The sequence below is a fragment of the Eucalyptus grandis genome, chromosome 6 (genome assembly GCF_016545825.1).
Source record: "Eucalyptus grandis isolate ANBG69807.140 chromosome 6, ASM1654582v1, whole genome shotgun sequence".
NCBI classification, from domain to species: Eukaryota; Viridiplantae; Streptophyta; class Magnoliopsida; order Myrtales; family Myrtaceae; genus Eucalyptus; species Eucalyptus grandis.
Window position 1 is genome coordinate 47080101 of NC_052617.1, and position 21563 is coordinate 47101663.

Genomic DNA, 21563 nt, shown 5'->3' on the forward strand with positions numbered 1-21563 from the left:
TGGTTTAGCACGAGCATTTGGCAACACAAGTTTCAAAGCCACAATACATTGAAATTGGTTGGGATGGTTCTCTAAAGCAGCCATAACTTTGGCATATGACGCATATGACATCCAGAGATTTACCCTATCTCCCACAGACTCAGCTCCTTAAAGTACACAGTTAACATATAACCTATCATCTGTGATTTAGCTAAATCTGACCACACAAAGATCTCTCCATTTAGAAACATATATACACAACCCACACGTACAGATGCATTAACCCGCCTGCAAAATCATCTCCTCCCGAATTCAACATCATCAAATGGTGATCTTTCCCCCCGAGCCTCAGGCAAAAACACCGGGCTTTCATAGGGTCTTCCCTGGAGATTCATGGCATGAGCATCCATCGCCTGTGCAGAGATCCCATTCAGGGGATGGGCCGAGTTTGAGTTGCTATGCATATCTTCCAACGCTCGGAAATATGCATAAGGGCCCCATCCTGAAGTCAGATGAAAAGAAGCAGCATCTCATTTAGACATGGCTTGATGTGAATGCTAAAAGATCAACCAATTATGTGAACTTTAGACGCTTCCAAATTAAAGATTAACTACGTAAAGCAATGCGAGAATTGATGATAGCCAGTCCCAGCCTCTCTCCCTGCCTGCAATGTTATCCAATACAGACAGATCGAGCACGACTTCAAGGAAAGAGAGAACTTAAAAAGTGAAATTATGCTGCCTAAAAGATCTGCAAATCAATTGATTAAGAAGGTGGCCATCTCAAAATTTATCAGATGCAACGTTAAGCATATACCATAATGCTCACGATGCAATAACCAGAGCAAACAAAACGAAAGATAAACTGAAAATTTTGACACAACACACCATTGCCAAACACTAGCCCAAATAGAAGTATTACCTTCGTCATCATATGGTGGAGGAAAAAATTGATGATAACAGAAAGTCGCTACAATGAGCCCTGCACATTTTGAAACAGAGTGAACTTCTTTGATTGTTTGTAAAAGGAGATTTTTATTTTTTCTCCTTTTCTGTCTGTGCTAATTTATGCAGAAGTACTATTTTTCATATTAAATAGTTAGGATGAGACCTGAATCCAGGTCCAGGCCAACTCAAAATAAAGGCACTGAAAAGGCGTACCTAAAAAACCTGCCGCAAAAACATCTTGCCAGTGGTGCCAATAGTCATCCACTCGTGAGATCGCGACAAGAGACGCAAGTAGCAGAGGAAGAAAAATGATGCACAACTTGGCTATGTGCCCTTTCCGATCAAACGCTCTAATTTTGCCACATAAGTACAGCGACAGAAAACCTAAGCCAGCAAAGGACCCTGCACAGAAACTATAAATTGTAGGATTGCTCATCCCGGTAACTCTCACACAAGGATGACATATGGCGCACTCGTTCTATTACATTTTGATGTCAAATGATGTCAATGTACATGAATCAAAATCCCCAGTTAATTAAAGAACGACACAGATAGTTGATATTTGGGCATAGAAGCTTACAGGAGGCATGGCCACTTGGGAAACTCTTGTACCCTTCCCTTATAATCAATTCATTGCCATGACACACAACATTTCCCAAGTTGTCGTAAATCTGAAAAGATAAGAAAAAATTGGGAAAAAAAATATATGATGGACAGGAAAACCGAATTCATCGCTGAAGTGCTTAGTCATACATTAAACAAAAGTTTCTAAGCAATGCATCTGACACTCTTAAGAAGTGATTACCTGATTCTTTTGAGAGTAAAGAGGCAGCAGATGTTTCTAAAAATTTCGAAAATTCAAGAGGAAAATCTAGGCACAGAGCGTAAATATATATAATAGCAATGTCAACATTGTTAATGACGATCTTCAATACAATGAAACAAAAACTCAAGGAAGTTATATCCTACTTCGGTTCCATTTGGAAAGCAACGCCAAAAGAAGTCTGGTCGAGGCCGACCAGTCGCATCCTTTATTGCATCTGTCATCACCCCAGTGATTAGCACGGAATACAAAAGCCCTGCACATGCATTCCAAAGAGGTCATCAAATAACTCATTAACTGCCATTTCACTGCGTGCATTCGGATGGAAGATCCAACAACTTCAAGGTTAAAGATTTACCTAGAATTCCATGGTGCAGATCATAAACATCCCTCCTACGCATGTAGACAAGAAGGAAGACGAAAATTGGTAACAGAACAGCATACACCTGTTGATATTAGGAAGAAAAGAACTTCCATCAGGTTTATGGGTTTCTTTTGATTAATCTTTTTCGTTTCACATAAAGCATCGTAGGCCTTTCTCATATGACCCACGATTGATCAGTGGATGACAATGGGGTGACAAAACTTACCGGAACGGCCCAGAGAGGCACCGTGCTTCTTTTCATTGGATATTTAAGATCCGTCATCATTTCTTTCCCCACAAAGCGGTAAAACGGATGGATGATGAAAAGGAGGATCTCTATGACTATGAGCAACAGCAATATAAGCCAGTCGTGCATATGATTCTTCGCAAGCGCCGCTCCATGCGACTTTATAGTATGCCTACCGAGCTCCACCTCATTCATTCTTCCCTTCTTGAGAAGACAGGGAGAACAGGCATGCCAGAGGACGGCGTCAAAAATTATTAGATGACACATCATCATTGACATAAATATCAGACCCAAGACAATACAGACAAGGTAAGGACCAGTGAAAAACTGTAAATCATTAGGACAGCTGAAGAGTGCGTTATGACCCAAATCACATACTAATCTCAATTCGAGCGTATTTGGCTATTATTATTGTTCTGGCGAAGGTCGAATACTAGAAAATTCAGATGCTCAAATCACGACCTACGGCCCTTAGGTTTGCCATATCTGTACCAAAAGCACAGCAAGTCATTCACCATTAGTTCCCAAGTCCTGCTCTTCCAACGTGTGTTACTATTACTTCATTCCATGGGTGTCTCTTTCGTCTCATCATCACATGACTCACGTGCAACTTAAAGTACACTATTTTTATCCACAAAAATTTTCAAAGAAAAAAAAAAAGTAGCCTTTGGGATTGCTTGGCTCTGGGAGAAAGAATCCCTTTAAGCTACAACACAGACGGTGATGATTATGGCCATGGGCAAGAAACCGAAGGCAAACCCAGAAGTTCAAACTCACAGCTTCTGCTAAAACTCGTCATGATAAGGAGTTGACTGCAAACGAGATGACTTACAAACACGACAAAATAACATGCTGTAATTCAGAAATTCTTTTTCATGGAGAATTTCTCCGAAAAAGACCCCAAAAAAAAAAATTTGTCTTACCAAAAAAAAAAAAACATGGATAACATCCACCACTAAGTCAGTCAGTCTTCTCTCCCCCAAAAAAAAAAAAAAAAAAAACAGCAACATCTAAACGCGCACGGACAACAAACAAAAGCAGAGAAATCCAAAGGCTCCGGCTGACCTGAAAGATGACATGGAGGTAGTGAAAGGGCAAGAGAGAACCCACGCGGCTCCAGACCCAAGCCATTGATGTTGCAAAGCGAGTGGCCCTCAACGTGCGCACCAGCCTAATATGAATGGAAGAAAGTGGGAGAAGATATGTGCGCCCGTCGCTTCCTTTGTCCCCGCTTTACAGTACGCGACAAAAGCGGGGAGTCCCAATCCTAGCAACAGTTTGCCGCAGTAAGTGCGAGAGACAAAGCAAGTCCAGTGGAAGAAATGACCCGTGAAGTGAAGACGAAGGAAGATCGAGCGTCGAGGGCCAGGCCCGACCGCCCACCTCGTCGCCCCGTGGAAGTTGGCGACACTTTTCGTGGGGACGATAATGACGGGGACGACGACGGCGTTGGTGGTGGTGGTGGTGGTGGTGGTGGTGATGGAGTTTCGGAAAGCGACGGGGGGGAAAACGAGCGGTTCGAAAAGAGAGAATGGCTTGCGAACAGGGGGGTGCAACGGAGAGGCGAGATCGCTGGCTCGGATTCGATTCGAAGTTCAAAAGTTGGCAATTGCCGTATCTATAACCACCGGGTTTTTCGCGAGAAAAGGAAGAAAGGAAAAAAAGTTGAAAAATGGAAAAATTAACTGCCGTGGGATGAGGGAAAAGCGGCCTGCTCCACGTGATCTAACAGTTAAGATGAGATCTAGAAAATAAAATGATAATTCGTCTAAATTCTGAGACCTAAAATTCAAAAGTATTCCCGTATGGTGAGAAAACAAAAATTCACCCGAAACAGGGGTTTGACGAAAGAAGGTAGACTCTTTTATCTTCTCTTAAGAGAAAACAAGCCGACAACCCAATTGAAAAACATTGCACGAAGTATAAGTCAATCTAGCGAAAACCTTTCAAATTCCATTGCCTCACACCCAAAAGGCTACTATATTTATCTACTTGAGTGTAGCATTCTCTGAAAAGAAGATGGGTAGTCTACCTTCTCCCCCCTATGGCCTCCCAGTGAATCTAATTTTATGTCTCAAAGTTAGACAAAGCAATTTTAGTATCTACTCAAGTCCATATCTAACGGTCAAAATGAGCTTAAGAAAAAAGTAAAATGAATACACCTAATGATTCGGAGTAAAGAAATGAAAAAACAATAGTCGTTTCAGTAACACCTATAAAAATGGATATCAAAATAATCAATTCAATGATATTATATAAAATTCTGAACTTTCGAATCGAGAAAGTTTAAAAACTATAGTCATCCCTTAGATTCATGGACCAATTCAAATTAGTGGGATCGAACCCCACACGGCTTCTTTTCCACAAAAAGATGAACATTACCATAAGTAAACTCGGGCGCGTGATACACGATCGCCACGTCAATTGGCTCGATTGCCGACACGAAAAGAGTGACGTTGGTAAGATTGCGAGGCCAATTATTGAGGCGTGACGTCGATGCACGTAGATCCTAAAGCTCCAAGCCCAAAGCCCATATCGGACGATACGGCCCAAAGCCCATCGTACGATCACTTAAGGAGCCTCCATGCTGGGAGCAACATCGCTGGAGTCCCGAAAGTCGCCCAAATTTCTAATCAATGCATTTCAAAGAGACACCATCGTACGATAAAAGAAGAGAGCAAGACTAATGTGTTGAGCCTATGGAACGCGTTCACGAGTCAAAATATCGTTCGGTATGTTCCAATGACTTATCCCTGATATTTTTAATTTGCTTGATATGATATTTGAATTATAGATAAATATTTGATATAACCCATAAATTATATGGAAATATCCTATGCCATCATTCCATTAATTTTGCCTAACCTACTAATAGAACTTTTAATTTGTTAGGTTTTAAACGAAGGACAACAAAAAGGAAAAGGTTATGTGCAAACCATCCAAATAAACAGTAGAGACTAGTACGATTCAATTCAACATTTTGTTTGTTCGGATTTGATTGTGTCGTAGCTCTATAATTTTTATTAGGTTTATCGTTGGATGAACTGCATTGCTGATATTGACCCTAAAAAAGAAACGGTAGGTACAACTAGTCCATGAACAACTAACCATCGCACTATAAAAATTGGATAGGTTGGTCATTGGGTCCTCCTAAAAAGATCTACTAAATTCATTGAGTTGTTCCAAAGGGTCAAAATGGCCAGTTATTAATGGAATTCCTTGTCGGCTCTCTAAAATATTCGTTTGGACGAGGGCTTCCAAACACATCATAAGCTAAACCCGTGCTGACGAATAACCAACCCGCAATGAATAGGGAAGGTATATTAATACTATGAATAACCCAGTATCGAATACTAATAATAATATCAGCAAAAGAACGTTCTCTTGTGCTTCCAGACATGCTGAGCTCCACATATTCTTGTACAGTTAAAGGAGGGATCAATATAATATTCCAAAACTTTTTTCCCTTTTTTCCAAAGTAGACTAAAGAAAAGATGAACAAATGAACTCATCATTTGTAGTTGAACAAATGAAAAAACTGCATTGAATGTTTATTGGTAATTTGATGACCAAATTTAATAGATTAAATGTATAGACACCGACATTATATATCGGATTAAGGTTCATGAATAATTCATGTCATTTTCTCGTTATCATTTATATCATATTTATAGTGACCTTTTTTTTCCTTTAAATTTTATGTCTTTTATTATTTCTGGGCGAGTGCTGCTAAGCCGTGTATTGTTGTTGTGGGTTGATTCGCGAGTGGGAGACCGAGAACTCTCCAAGCTGTCTTGGCACGTTCTCCGATGTATAATCTATTGAGGCAAAGATTTAGTAGCTTTCTCCCATTCTTCTTCTGCAGAACACAAAAGTATTACTTTACTTTACCTGGGTATCTAATGATTAACACGTAATACGGAGATTACTCAAAAGCGCCCTTCCTTGCTCGCTCCAGCTGGCGCACCCGCAGGTTTTTATTCTTTTTATTTTTACCGGATTATGATATCATGTGTTCCCGTCGCGTACAACACCGTGTCTCCCGAGGGACCATCGATGAACCATACGGCACGCGCGCGACGCCGATTCTTCTAGTTTTTCATTTGCTTTACGGACGATGAATAAAAAAATAATCGCTTACGTAGCTTAGAATAATTAATTAATGAAGAATACTTTCATCGTCGATAATAATTTATATTTAAATATTTTTATGAATGGTGAAAACATTTTTCATTCGTTCATTTTTGCCAAACAATACAAACAATCATGTTTAAAAAAAATATTTTTCAAACCACTTTTATATCGCGAAATGGATGGACTTTATAAGAAAATATTATTTTCCGTATGTTATATATTTATTTAATATGATCCTACATTCAGCTTAAAATTATTTTTTTAGATTTCTTTGACGTTTTATTGTCCAAATCAAATCGCTGATAACTATTGTGATTACCCAATTAAAGATATCTATTTTGATGGAAGACTATATCTATTATCTATTATGATTTTTTTAGATTTCTTTAAATAGGGCATCTAAACCAAACTCTCCAATGATTCTAATTATTCTGATTATATGAGAATCAGATAATGCACCATTAACGTCCAGAGGGTAATCAGCTGGGGATGCCTATTCACAACTATTCAAGCTCCACGTGTCTATTCTCGACTTCATCAATGGTTGGAGGTTAGTAAAGAATTTACACTTTTCTGCATTCAATCATGATTATCGAGATATTTGGTTTTCCATAAATTTTGTATCATCGTATTATTGTATTTTTGAAAGAGTTGGGCGGTATCGAAAATTGTTCGCAAAAGGAATTACCAATCATCTGATTTTTCTCGATGATAAGTCGGTAACTTGCTCACGATTTTATAAAAATTACCCGATCTTTTGAATAGTTTTTAAATTATCATTTTCATTTATATTTTAGCTTTTTTGTTACTCTTTTTTACCAAAAATTCAAATATACCAAATCAATTTATCGATCATTTTTTGTCCCTTTTTTTTTCACCGCTTTATGTTATCTTTATCAATTATATTTGTCTTTCTTACAAATGCCTTGAATTAATTAAATATCATGTAAATTTATAAATTACTCTTTTTCAGAGAATTGGCCCACCTGAATTGGGTCGGATTGTTGCGTAGGTCCTAAATAGTTTGCTTGTTAGTAAAATGGGTTTTGAATTTTGTATTTTGATTGATTGAGTCATAATCACTTCACCAGTTGACATTTCGTAGCTAGAAAATTCCCCTTTTGAATTTTCACGAAGTCGAGTATCATATCAACGACATCCAAAGAGTTACGGATTTTGTTGACCATGGAGTACAGAACTTAGATTTTGAAACCAATTGGAAAATAAACTCTAATGTTACTTAAATGGAGGGAAAAACTCTGAAATCCATGTTTTTGACCTTTTCACCCAACTCATATAAATTTGGATAATTTCTCTCATAAACAATTTTCTCACTTCAGCAATAAAACTAGTATGGATTATCCCATCCTCTATTTATCGTCGAAAGAATGTCTAATTCCACGAAAACTCGAAAGGGCACGATTGGCGGACGAGCAATAATCGCCGGTGCGATCACCATTAAAAACTCAATTGCATTTTCTTCAAAAAGAGCAAGTAGCAATTTAGTCAAACGTTCAAAATAAGACGCTCGATGACCCGATCCATCGGTCAAAACATTCAAGACTGCTGCTGCATTTTATCCCTCGATTTCGTCGGCATTTTCGTTCATTTTAGAGAGAGAGAGAGAGAGACTCTTCCGCATTCCAAAGGAGATTTAGCTGTTTCCTAAAGGGGGTCCCGCGCGACCGGGATTGCAAATTGAATGTTTCAATAAAGGCCCCGCCCTGCATGGGGGGGACATCACACGCCTGAAATTTAGGGGGGAAGAATGGATGTCACGCGGAAAACACTAGAGGAAGTGCCTCTCTTTGTCCCTCGGGATGAAGCTTCTCCTTCCAAAAAGAGACGAGATAGAGACCAGGCGAAACCCTACTGCATATATTTAAGAATTCAAAGATCAACATCTTTCTTTTGTCCAAGATTCAGCCTAGATTTTCGCAGAGAAAAAGCAGTCAAATTAGGATAAAATTATCCGAAAAATCCTAAACTTATCGTACGGCAGTTAGGAATGTCAACGGTTTGATGTTGTTCGGATTTTCAGGACATCACATGCCTGATATTTAGGGGGGAATGGATGTCACGCGGAAAACTCTACGGGGAGTCCCTCTCTTTGTCCCTTGGGATGAAGCTTCTCCCTCCAAAAGGGACGAGACAGAGACGAGACAAGACCCTACAACGTACATTTAAGAATTCAGAAGATCAATATCTTTCTTCTGTCCAAGATTGAGCCTAGATTTTCGCAAAGAAAAGTAGTGCAATTAGGAGAAAATTATTCGAAAAATCATGAACTTATTATGTGTCGACCAATTTAGCCATAAACTTTTATATTTAATTAATTTAATCTTAAACCTTTTGAGAATTTTCTAATACATACCATTCAGCCAATTTTGACAAGAAATCGATGACGTGACGATCTAGTATCGTTGATGTTAACAACCTTTGCAATTTGCTTTAAATTTAAATTTCTTTTCTTCTTTATCTTTTCTTTTTTCTTTTGTTTTTTCCTAAAACAATAAGGGGATACACATTATCGGCAAGGGCCAGCCCTCGCACAAATATAGCGAGGTGAGGTGCAAGGGTTATTGGCCATCACCAAGGCCCAAGTGATCCTTGTTGCCCCCTTGGAGAATATGAATAGTGGAAGAGAAAAGGAAAGAAAATTATTGTAAAAAAATTCAGAATTCTTTTACACAAAAATTACAAAAATTGTCTATGCTAGCAATTTACTGTTAAAGTTAGACAAGAAAATTACATTGGAAAATTGTAAAAAATATTAGGATTAAATTAATTAAACTAAAAAGTTAATTACTGAATTGGTCACTGTAAAATAATTTTAATGCTTTTTCGACAACAATCTCATGAAATTACGGTCAAGCATTTGGATCGCTAAGAAAAACAACGGACAAACTTCCAACCTTGTCAACGTTGCCTTACATTAGAATCAAATTATATGTAAAAATGGTAAAGCATTGTTTTTAAAATATATATATATATATCTTGGGATAGGTCATATAGATAGCTTTCTTAATTTCAGATCGTTCGAACTTTGGAGAATTTCTTTATGCCTTTGTGCCAATGATATGGTCGAAATCAATTGTTCCAACTTTTGCATTGTACGACGAAAATATGATCTTCTCAGCAATCTTGGGATCGCAGGTAAATACCTATGACTATAAGGGCCTTTCCGCAAACTAGTTTCGATGACTTGACGTCCTCCAAAAGTCAGGAGGACCGCGTACGTAATTAGCAGTTTTTAGGTGAACCGAATCGTGATTTTCTTCGGCGTGAGGTTATCGTATAAGTTAGTGTTTAGGGCAAACTGCTCCCGGATCGCCTTGCGGGAGTTGGGGCGCATTTCGATTTCGTGACCTCGACGACTTTACTATATTCTTAAAAAAAGAAAAAAAGAAAAAGGGACGATCCATCTGATTTGTTCTCACGTCATCGCACCAAACGTGAGGAAACGCAAAGAAGCAAAAGGATGATATTGGTTAATATATGCCGAAATTCGATACGGGTGATAAAGCCGATCTCCTTTTTTAACTGTTTGTAATCCGGCCTCGCGTCATTCCCATTCCCACGCGCATCGTTTTCACATAACATTAATTGGCTACAGATTGGGATGTTAGAACGATCGATCCGAAAGTTTCAATTTGTCTTTCTTTTTTATCAATCCTACTCTATTTTTACTTTAATTCTCACTCTCAAATTTTTGTTCTACCTTCTTATAAGGCGTGAGAGTCCCCTACAAGGGGTAAGGGTCGAAACCCACTCCTCAAACTAAATTGTCCCCACCCTAACCTCCTCTGAAAATGTAGGAATTCGGACCCCCCACCTCCCCCTTCTATGTTAGAATGGCGGCCACTGGCCACTGGGACAAACCTTAGTGATTAGTTTCAGTTGATAAATGGAGGATGATTGCATGTAGATAAAAGGTATATAAACTCCCCCTCGCGAGTAAGCCTGATCGAGAACAACAAGGGAAATCAATGAATGTGGGCTGCACATGCAAAATAAACTGGGACGAAACCCATTTAATATCACGAAAAACCATAAGCTAATAAATTCATAATAAATTTATTTTTCTTTAGTTTCCGTTAAATTTTATTGTCAAATTATTGAGTTATATAATATATGATAGTTGACAAGTGTATCAGATTTTACCTTCCGTTTATCATAGGTGTATCAATTTATGATTTTTCGTAATATTAATTCAGAAATTAACGGAAAGTAAATTCGTCATATTATTGATTTTGAGTTTTCGTGATCAAAAGTTATATAAGAATAATTTTTTTACAGATGTATCAATTTGAAATTTTTCGTAATATTGACTATATATGTGTGTAAATTTCGTAGACAAACAAGGGGAGATGCTTTTAATATCGAGAAAAATCAAACCGATAAGGACTATCACGAAAAAGGAATACTTTAACGAAAGATGATAACAAAAAAAATGTGGGACGCGGATATATTATTCCTTATTCCATCGTGCATCATAAATCCTTAAGAAAAGGAAAAAAAAAATATTAGTCAACAAAAATTCCTTATGCTTGCAAGTGGCTGCGTCGGATCAGCCCCTATGCACACGCAGGCACACGCAATGCGCCCCCTGTCTTCTAATTTCTAGATCTCTTAATTTATTTATTTATTTATTTATTTTTCCATATAAATGATGCGGCGGTATGGATCTTATATAGGGGCCCAAAATCGGGATAGGGTAAGCTAAGATAAATTTATTAAATAAGATTAGAAAAATTCGAAAGGGTGGCTCCATTTTCTGCGTGGGGCCCCCCCTCGTGTTTTAACCTTTAGGCCCTATCGAGATGACCAAGACTTTTTACAACTAGGTTGTTGTTCGTACAAGGTTGTTACTTGTTACATCATTATGAAAGATCATTGCAGCGTTGATCATCCCTCCCTTGATTGAACTCTGAAATGTGTGTCATTAGGCCCACGGTTTTATCAAATGGCTTGTCCACGTTGAAAGTTTTGAAATCGAAATGATTCCACAAAAGAAATAAACAACAAAGTTTCGAAACGTTATTAGCTAATTCGAGTTTGTCCTCTTGTATTGCCGGTTGCCTCCGTTAAAGTTATTAGGGTTAAACTGGAAGATCGAATTGAAATCATAATTGATCTAAATTAAATCGAATTTTCGTGCATTAATTTCATTATAATGATAATTAACTATTTATTTAATTATGGTTTGGTTAACCGAACTAAAAATTACCACTCTTTTTAGTATTACAATTTACATAATCTAACTTTCTTTTCCCACTTAACATATTTTTAATATTTCAAAAAAAAATCGAAAAACCAAACCAATCTAAACTTAACCGAATTGAGTATTCAATTTGAGACACGATCAGTTCAAAAATTAATGCGCAACCAAATGGTTCAGTTTAGTTTGAATTTTATGGAAATTCAAACCACGCCAAACCATTGACACCCCTAACCTCCACTCAAATTACCTCGTCTGTCATTTAGTTGATTTGTTTATATATTGCTTATCAAGAAAAAAAATGTATTATCTCATCCCTTCGTTGCATTGAGTCCACCATTACTTTTAAGAAAAATAGATTAACTTGTTTAATGAAAAATAAATAATTTTAAAAATGTTTTTTTTTTTTTAAATGCTTATTTGTATCACTTAAAAAAATTAGTCAACTAGAAATATGTTTTTCATCAATGATCTATTGGTAAATGATTTATGTAGACGATGGAAATAACTTTCGCTCATTCACTTTTGTAACATGTAGGAGAGGTCATTTTTTAGGGAATAGTATTCTAAAACTTCTATTACATGTAAAATGAATAATTTAGAAAATATTATTTGTACAATTTAAAATAAATAGTCGATGGAATTTTTTTAGTGACAATAATTTATATTTAAATATTTTCATAGATACTAAAAGAAATTTATTTATGAATTTTTGTAAATGATACAAGCAATCATTTTTAGAAAATTAATTTTGAAATTATTTATTTTTTGAGAAATAAATAAAGCCTTCAAATCGTTGATTTTCTTCCCGAAACAAAAGCATCTTAATATGAAAATTTACTTTCTTTGTTCTTTTTTCCCAAACCCAGCTGGTTCATTTGAGTCATGAGAAGATTTTCAGATTAACAACTATGTTGCATCTTAGTTTGATAGGCCCTTACCTTGACATAAAAAAACTAGATTAGGGCCTATATAATAGAAAAAAAAAAAAAAAAAAAAAGGCATAGTAGGAGAAAATGATGTGCAATGAACTATTAGGATGTCAAAAAAAAAAAAAAAAAAAACATTAGGATGTCACTCCTATGTAGGTGTGTAATTCACTTTAATCGAGAGGTCTCGTGAATAATTAAAAAGATTCCATTTTATTTATTATTTTAACGTGGGAGGAGGAGGAAGCCAATCGTGTCAAGGTAAATTTTATAAAATATTATCACCAAACTCATTCAAGCTCGGATTGAATATCAAATCTATAGCTTTAAACAGAATCGGAGCTCAGACCAGATCGACTAGTCTCCCACTCGAACCGTCTTATGTGCAAAAGGGATGTTTAAATTCCGCCGCAATTCGATTTTGGTAATTTTTTTTTTCCCTGCCTTATAAATATTCGTAGCAGATGGAATCAGGATCTATGCTTCAAGGTGGAAAAAAATACCTCGAACGGAAATTCCTCGTCATCGGGCGAGCTCGGTCAGTCCCCATAGTCTTTTGAACGCAAATTCGAATTTAAAAGATGAGAATGTGCCCAAAATCCTCAATCGCATCGATTTCAAAAAGAAGGAGAGGGACAAAGAATATGATGAAATTCCAACTCCAAGTGTTTCACGGGTGCGAGATCCTTGTCTTGAAGTTTCGATTATGAACGCCTTTTCACTTTTAGAACTTTAGAAAGATGTCATCATGGCCCAAAGAAAGACTCCTGCCGACAAGGCAAAATTGAGAGGGAAATTTTTCTAATTAATCTATCGTACGAATATGAATTAAATTCTAATTTTTATTAACTTTGTCAACCATTGCGCATAGTTATAATATACTAATTTCAATCAATTTTCATAAAAAATCGCTAACGTGGCGGTTTAATCATTGTCCGACTTCCAGCATAGCACACCTCAATGTCAGCAATCTTTTGCAAAAATTGGCTAGAAAAAGTGCATTAGAGTTTTGCACAAAAATTTATAACTAAATTGATTTTGATTGAATTGATATCCGTGCAATAAATTGAATATGCCAAATACCCAAAATTTTAAAGTCTTTACGAAAACACACACACCACACAAAAAAGGCTGAGGTAGCCTAACTCCTCTATCGATGAAATGTCATGCCCCTGCCCCACCTCTGGTACAAGAGTGTGATCAGACGGGTTAGTATCGATGTCGCAAGCATGACGATCATCTAAAAAATGTTTTATCTTTGATTAAGTACATGCGAACGCGAATTAAAAATGAAAATATCATTGTTAATACGATGTGATAGATAAGACTAAATATCGGTGTATACACCTTTTCTTTGTAACATATATACACATGGATTCGACTATTTCCAATGCGCGATTGACTCGGTCGAACCGGGTCGATTTGGGGGCGTCACTTTCTCGAAGTGGACGTGCCCTATTCCCTACGAATTTATGCTGGGGGAAGACCAAGGCATTCACGTCTCGGGCAACGTTGGAATGCCGTCTAGTATTCCGAGGGCGTCGTTTTCACTTCTGGCCAAAAAAAGGTTGATGTCGTTTTCGTCGACAGGCCACGATCGACACGAACGAGGATGACCTCCTTGCTTTTCGACCACGAGAGCGGCCGATAGCATCGCGCCCCTCTCGATTCGCACTGGGAATCCGCCATTGGCCAAAGCAGCTGACTTTTTTGTTCTGGCTGAACGCTACAGCGGTCGACTCGTCGTGCCGATGGCCATACTATTCAGGGCAAACGTGTACCTCGCGAGCCATCGTTATCTTGGGTGAAAACAACGATGCATGCCGTTTTCGTTCGAATTAGCGGCGCCGTTCGAGTACTGTCATCTTCGATGCCGGCGGCCGTGTTTTTGATTGGCGGATTATGAATATAGACATCGACGACGCTTGATTTTGTTTAAGATTTGCGCGTGTATATGAGATACGAAAGTTGTGACTTACCAATCAGATGTATGAGGATGGAGAGGTTTTTGTTTTCCCCACATATTGCTCTATTAATGTCCGTGGCTTTCGTTGTCGCCAATTCTTATCAGTCCTTTCTTTGCTTGATATTCACGTGTCGTCAAATATTGAGAACAAGCAAGAGTTTTCGCTTATATACCATTTGCATTCATCATTTGTACTGGCATTTCCCTCGGATTGTGGCCATGGGAAGCTCGAATTGAGTTCACAATAGGGCCGCCAGCAATTTTCAATGGAAATTGACCGGAATGACCATATTAGAATTTCGTGGAAGGTTTAAGAATAAAATTAATAAAAATAAAAAGTTTAAAACTGAATTAATATATGTACAATAGATCTAAGATTGATTGAACTTGCAAAAATCTATAAGTATGTTTGAGGTATTTTCCCTTCTCTCTATACCAAATTTTAGATGTGTATGGACATCAACCAATTGGTATTGCCCGACTCTTGATTGGCAGGTTGCACACTGTGTCACGAACCGATCGATTGGGATCGTGACCGCGCGGCGACTCAGGCAACTTTGGATCACCCAAGCCAAGCCTTGCTCGAACGCTCACTCATTCGCCTTCTGGGATTGTAGAGAGAAAGGATCTAGAGAAAGAGCTCTGGAAAGAAGACTTGCTTTATATTGCGGAAGTAGTGGATGTTTACAAATGAAGGAGGACACCCTTTTTATACTTGAGGGCATCGGATTACATCCATTGATCTAGAATTCTATCGGTGGACGAGATCGCACCGCCTCAACTACCGACATAATGTCGTCTACCATCTACCAACATAAATGAAAGGAATAGACTCCCGTAATATGACTCAATGACGGTATCGCCCGCCCTTGCAATATTCGGGGGAGAAGGCTCACGGGAATCCGGCGAGAGTAGGAGGTCCACGGGCGAGTTGGGGTCGACTGGGAACCTCTCGGTCGTCCATCTCTAGGCCCATGACATTCTCCCCACTCAATCGAGCGACGTCCTCGTCGCTCTCAGCTTGGCGAGCAGCCTTGCGGGCTTTGGCACGGTCTCTCTTGTGCTTGTTTCTCTTCGCTCGGACGCTCACGAACGAAGGACCGCATCCTTCTATGATGAAGTCGGATTTGGTACACGGCTCGGTCTTTGGCTTGGACGGAGCACGCAGTGTGCACTCAACCTCGGGAAGAGCGCTTGGATTGGCATGTCATGAGTTGGAGTAGGATCCAACTCGACCTTCGGCTTTACCTCAGACAGCTTGTTGATGCGCATGACAGCCTTCAAGCTCTTGTCGAGGCGTCGGATCGACGCAATGGTCTTGGTGTCGACCACCCCTTTGATCATGGGGATCATCGACGGGCATTTTTGGTCGAGGATCATCATGCACTTCGTCCTCATGTCGATCACGGCTCCCACACTCTCGAAGAATTGCATGCCAAGTATGAGATCATAATCGTCAAGAGCGATTACCTCGAATGCCATTCGACCCCTCCATCCGCCAATCTTGATGTCCACGTCGGGTGTTGCTCCAACGCCATGGAAGTCGCCCGAATTGATGGGCTTGTACGACTTCCCGGATGGCTCCACGTGAAGTCCCAATGCCTTTGCAACCTCGGTCGACATGAACATGTTGGATGCGCCGGTGTCGACCAAAGCGTAAAGCGTTCGGCCGCCCACTTCGACCTCCATGAAGAACATGTCCGTGTTTGGAGTGATTCCTTCTCCTTTGGTCGGCGATCGGGCTTGCACGGAGTTGATCATCCTCACAGCTCCAATCCGGATCTGCCTCTTATCTTCTTTGGGCGTCTCTTTCTCTTCCTCGATGGCAAGGAGAGCATTGATTCGACCCTTTTTCGGGCACTTTTGGGTCCAGTGCGGACCTTTGCAAATAAAGCAAGGAGAGGGCGGAGGTTGATCGAACTTACTCGCGTAGTCGATCGGTGGTCGACCTCTTTGGAAGGACGGCTTAGAAGTCCCTTCTCCCCACGTCTTGGCTCGGCTGCCTTGATCATGCGCGCCACGGGGAGTGCTTCTCGTGTCGTCTTCAGGTCGATCTGACCTCCAATCCCTTGGTCGACTCTTTGGTTCGGTCTTGGTGAGGTCGACGAGTGACTCGGCCACGCTTAGCGCACGCGCCAGGCTATTCACGTCCCGCCGCTTCAACTCGAGCTGTGCCCATGGCTTGAGTCCATCCATGAACGCTCCGAGAGCCTCCTATTCACTCAGGTTGCGAATCTGGAGTTTGAGCTCCGTGAACTCCTTCACGTACTCTCGGATCGTGCCTCTTTGCTCGAGGCGATGGAGCATGCTTCGGGCTTCTTGTTGAGCGAACTCGGGGAAGAAATAGTCGCGGAATTCCCTCACGAAGTCGTCCCACATGTTCACGGGATCAGCACCGCTATTGCGCCACCACAACATCGCTGTATCAGACAGGAACATGGAAGCGGTTCGTACCTTGGTTGACTCGTCTCGAATGTTGACGGCGCCAAAGTATTGCTCCATGCTCCACACGAAGTTGTCCACCTCTTGGGCGGACCGGTTGCCTTTGAACTCCTTTGGCTTCGGCACATCAATCTTGGGCACCGCTTGAGTAGACACCGCACCGTTCGTGATGCTCAGCTTGCATAGGGCGAGCTCAGTCTTGAGCTCTTGGATCTCCGCCTTCATGGCTTCAACCTCGTCCCTACATGGGCTTACCTCATCGATTATTTGGATGCGCTCGTTCAAACCATCGATCGATGCTTTGAGAGCTTCGTCCTTGTCGAACAATGGCGCCGTGGCTTGGTTGATGCCGGTCGTGAAGTCTTCACGAAGCGAGCCCTCAACCTCCATGATCCGGTCTTGCACATCTTCAAGACCTTCCATGAGTTCGAGCACGGCACTCCGGACCTTCTCGATCTTCTAATCAAACGTAGCCGCAGCATCCACCGAGTGATCTCTTTTCTTTGTTTTGCTGCGCGTGTCTAGGCCCGTGACACATGTTTAGACCTACAACATCAAGCTTCCTGCCATCAACTAAGCTAACATGTTGAGTGATCTCTTCGGCTTTAGTTTAAATCTATATTTGATTGTTGAGATAATGATTGGGATGGGATAGGACAAGATATGATAAAATATGATATAGATCATTTGAATAATTGATGTGTACATATCTATTCCTATCAACTGTCTTGTACACTTCAAGATCGGATTAAAAGATATTAAATATTCAATTACATTTTAAAATTGAAAATTAGAAAACTCGATTAATTAAAAGATAAGGAAAAACTCTAGATCTGAGGATTATGATCACCGCCTCCACAATGGGCCATAATAAAAAACCGCGACCACCAACATCAACGACGTAGATCCATAAATTTGAGACTACGATGGAAAGAGGGGTAGAGGAATTTCAAGCAACCATCGGCATTGTTTTTGTGTCGCCTTAAATTGATTGAGGTCTGAATTGTAAGCACTACTACAGTATTGAACACTATGTCGATGAGGTGGTGCAAACTGAGTCAGAGTTCTAGCCACCCATGTTTGAGGTGATGCAAGCATTGCTTTGATTAGTTCAACGAGAGAACATGAGCAAGAGAACTTTCTTTGGAACGATCAGAGGGCATCTCGAAGACCCAATGATGCATAAGCCTATGAGAAAACTTCTTGAAAAACCAGTTGGATCCATTCGATGAAGATGCCCACGATCTCTTCTCCTTTTGCTAACTTCTTTTTTTTTTCCTTTAAAATCTTATCCAAACTAACCACACCCCCGAACTTTTTATCCGCAATTTTATCTAAATGTATCCAAGTTTGTCCGAATCGAAAGACGTTCCTAAACACTAGATATTATAATTTGTTATCCTATCTAGACTTTAATCTAGACTACCAAATAGAATCTAAGAAATTTGCTGGCCAACAACGACAACAAGCAAAGTGCAGAGAGAAAAAGAAAGTCGTGGTTGGTGATCTCATGTTTTAACTCTGAAGTTGGCTTTGTGAGACTTATTCTATGCACCTCAATCTTGTGCTTGCTTCTCACTTGAACCTAACTCGACTCATGGACCATTGCCTTGGCCACAAAGAAGAAACTATCGTAAACAAATTACTATTGTTTTTCTTGAAATAAATAGCCAATCGATTAAATTTTATTATTGATAATAATTTATATCTAAAAAATCTCCGTTTCATTCATATAACTTTTTGTAACCGGGCTCGAAAGCCAAAGTGCAAGGCCGCGTGAGCCTGAACATCCCATCAATCTTTAGACAACTTTTTAAACAATTTGGCTGGCGGCGCGCTCATTAGACGACGTGGAATAAAGTTAAAAACCTTAATTAGCAAACAAAAGGGGACTATCTATCATCAAACCCAGTTGCTGCCAAGCGGCAGAGAGAATCGGATTCGGATACCTCCGACACACCCGCCAACCAGAATAATACTTAAAAATATAAAAATGCAAACACGCCAGTTTTATTAAGGGCCAATTCGTTTCTCGTCCTTTCCCGAAATTAAAATCATCTACGAAATCGAATTTCAAAACACAAATCGATTTCCAAGCCCACCCCGGACCTTCGAATATCGAAGAAATCAAAAGTACAAAAAATTCGGGACTCGCCTCGTTGCGAACGTGACGAGCGCCTCGATTAATTCGCGATTTCTCTGGCTGATGAAATCGCCACAAGTGGGGGCAATCAGTAAAACCCAAAGCTGGTCGCCCGCGCCCGACCGTACGCGCGACTTCTTTGATTTTTGTAGTCCCACTTGCGACGTTGCCCCGGCCGCTTTCCCTTCCTTTTTGTCCCCAAACAGTAACTTCAAGTTGTGATCGTACACGCGCATGCGGACACGTCACGCTCACGTGGCCCGTCTGAAATTGTGTTTTCGTCCGGGGTGAAGAAATTACAGGGATTATTCGGAGGAAAACAGCGTTGGTACGTCGCAGGAATTATTTACGGGCACCCCCGTACAGAAATAATCGGATAATTGGACGAAGCTGATCTCATCGACACGCAAGTCACGGAATGAGGAGGACATTGCGAATGGTATTACTTTCGTACGACGCTCCTTACTAGGACACGAATAATAAATATTTGGACAAAAAATTAATTTATAAAACGGAAATATATTTTTCTGTTTCTATTCTTCAAATGAATTTCTGAACAAAAACACACGTTTGATAATAACATAAAATTTATTTCTCAAGATAAAAATTCATTTGATAATGATATAATTTTTTCTCCCAGATGGCGTGAGAGGCGATGAAAGGCTATGATTGGCAATCAACGGCGAATGGCAATGCACAATAGTCGATAGCGGTAGCAAACAATGGGGTGGCGACAACTACGGTTGCGGCGACAGTGGATAGAGGTGATGGCCGGTGGCAAATAGCAAGTGACAATGGCGGGTGGGCAGTTGGCTAGTAGCGAAGAAAATGATGAGAATATTTTTTATTTCTTATTTTTATTTAAAAATAGATAAGTAAAAAAATGTTACTTTTCATTTTTATTCAAATTCTATTTATAAACTAAAATTTTATTCTAAAAATAGAAAAATGAAATTACGTTCCAAACGAATTTCTGTTTGGAAATAATTATGAAAATAGAAAAATAATTTTGGAATAGAAGTATAATGGTTATTATGTGTGCTCTAGAGGTCTGATAACTCTTTTGATCACATATGTTGAAACTTCATAATATTTTAATACGAGGATATGATATTCAAGTGATCGATTGAAAAGTTATATAACACTCAAGTGATCAGAAAAAAAGTTACAACGCTAAAATGAACTTTGTGTATGAGTTACGGTACTCAAATAATTGAAAAAAAAACGTTATGGTACTCAAACAAGCATGATATAAAAGTTATGAGATTTGCGGTGCCTTTTTTAGCAAGTAACTTTAGAAATTAGAGTTAGAGCACATTTGTAGAGCTCTGCAATTTGCGAGACATATTAATTATATTTTGCTAATTGGGATAATTTTAAGTTCATATTTATTCTTGTAGTTGTGGCGCTACTATATTGTTAATTATTGTGGGGAAAAAAAAACGTTGAGTTGTAAATAAACAGATATCTCGTCGCCATAACATAATAAACGAGCCTAATCAAAGAGGAGGTTTCATCTTTCGATTATACGGATTTCCGATGTCAAGTGTGATTGGATGAAATGTTTTATCGTCCGGAATGTCTCATGTCATTATGGACCATTACCACCGAATTTTCAATCTACTACACTTATGATAAATGTTATGATAAATCTCAAATTAATAAATTTATGAGTAAATTAATCTCAAACTATTTTTTTGACCACAAAAAAACCGAAAATGATATACCCGTGACAGAGCTACCATATGTTAATTTCTGTTAAATTATTGAATTGAAAAACATGTAACAATTGATGGGTGTATTGATTTGGGGTTTTACCTCTATTTATCACAAGTGCACTAGTTTGTAATTTTTCGTAACATTAATCAAATTTAATAAAAATTAATGGATGATAAATTTATAACAGATGTACTAATTTGAGATTTATAATAAATTTGTCATAGATATACCGGTTTAAGATTTTTATAGTAAAAAATTAATTCAAGATAAAGTTATTTTAAATATATCAGTCTAAGTTATTTATGTTAAAATTAATTTGAGATAAGTTTATGATAAATATACCAATTTAGGATTTATGGTGATATTAATCTTAATTATAACAAACTTTTAATATCTCTCACTCTCTCTCTCTCCCCTTTGGCCTGAATCATACTCTCCCGTTGCTGCTGCTTACTTTTGCTTAATAGAAAGGAAAGAAAAATACTTTAACGAAAAAGATAAATAACGTAAAAAAAAAAAAAAAAAAAGGAGGAAAAAATTCAAATAAAAAAAGAATTAGTCTGACATGAACAGCCGTCATACACCACCAGGTGTGGAGTATCCGTAAGCCAGGTCCAATAAAGCCTCCTCAGTCTCTCTCTCTCTCTCT

The 21563-nt window shown here is 38.9% G+C and overlaps 1 protein-coding gene across 2 annotated transcripts; it reads right to left on the reverse strand.

Moving 5' to 3' along the window:
• LOC104453750 (putative lipid phosphate phosphatase 3, chloroplastic) lies at window positions 1–3957 on the reverse strand. Of its 2 annotated transcripts, none has more exons than XM_010068377.3 (8): window positions 3426–3957; window positions 2340–2561; window positions 2108–2195; window positions 1896–2005; window positions 1507–1597; window positions 1140–1328; window positions 901–960; window positions 1–481 (listed from the first exon to the last, which is right to left on the reverse strand). In XM_010068377.3, the coding sequence occupies exons 1-8, from the start codon at window positions 3489–3491 to the stop codon at window positions 276–278; spliced, it is 1032 nt and encodes a 343-aa protein (XP_010066679.1). In that variant the 5' UTR covers window positions 3492–3957; the 3' UTR covers window positions 1–275. The 2 variants fall into 2 exon arrangements, with proteins under 2 accessions (XP_010066679.1, XP_010066678.1); XM_010068376.3 differs by having other exon boundaries at window positions 2340–2564.
• Between the last annotated feature and the right edge of the window lie 17606 nt (window positions 3958–21563).

Excerpts from the sequence above, each read along its gene's own strand:
- LOC104453750 (XM_010068376.3), bottom strand. The coding sequence starts at position 3,491 with ATGGCTTGGGTCTGGAGCCGCGTGGGTTCTCTCTTGCCCTTTCACTAC. Across the intron at positions 961-1,139 it reads TTTTGCGGCAGGTTTTTTAG|GGCTCATTGTAGCGACTTTC; the intron begins GTACGCCTTTTC and ends CAAAATGTGCAG. Across the intron at positions 482-900 it reads TCCACCATATGATGACGAAG|GATGGGGCCCTTATGCATAT; the intron begins GTAATACTTCTA and ends ATCTGACTTCAG.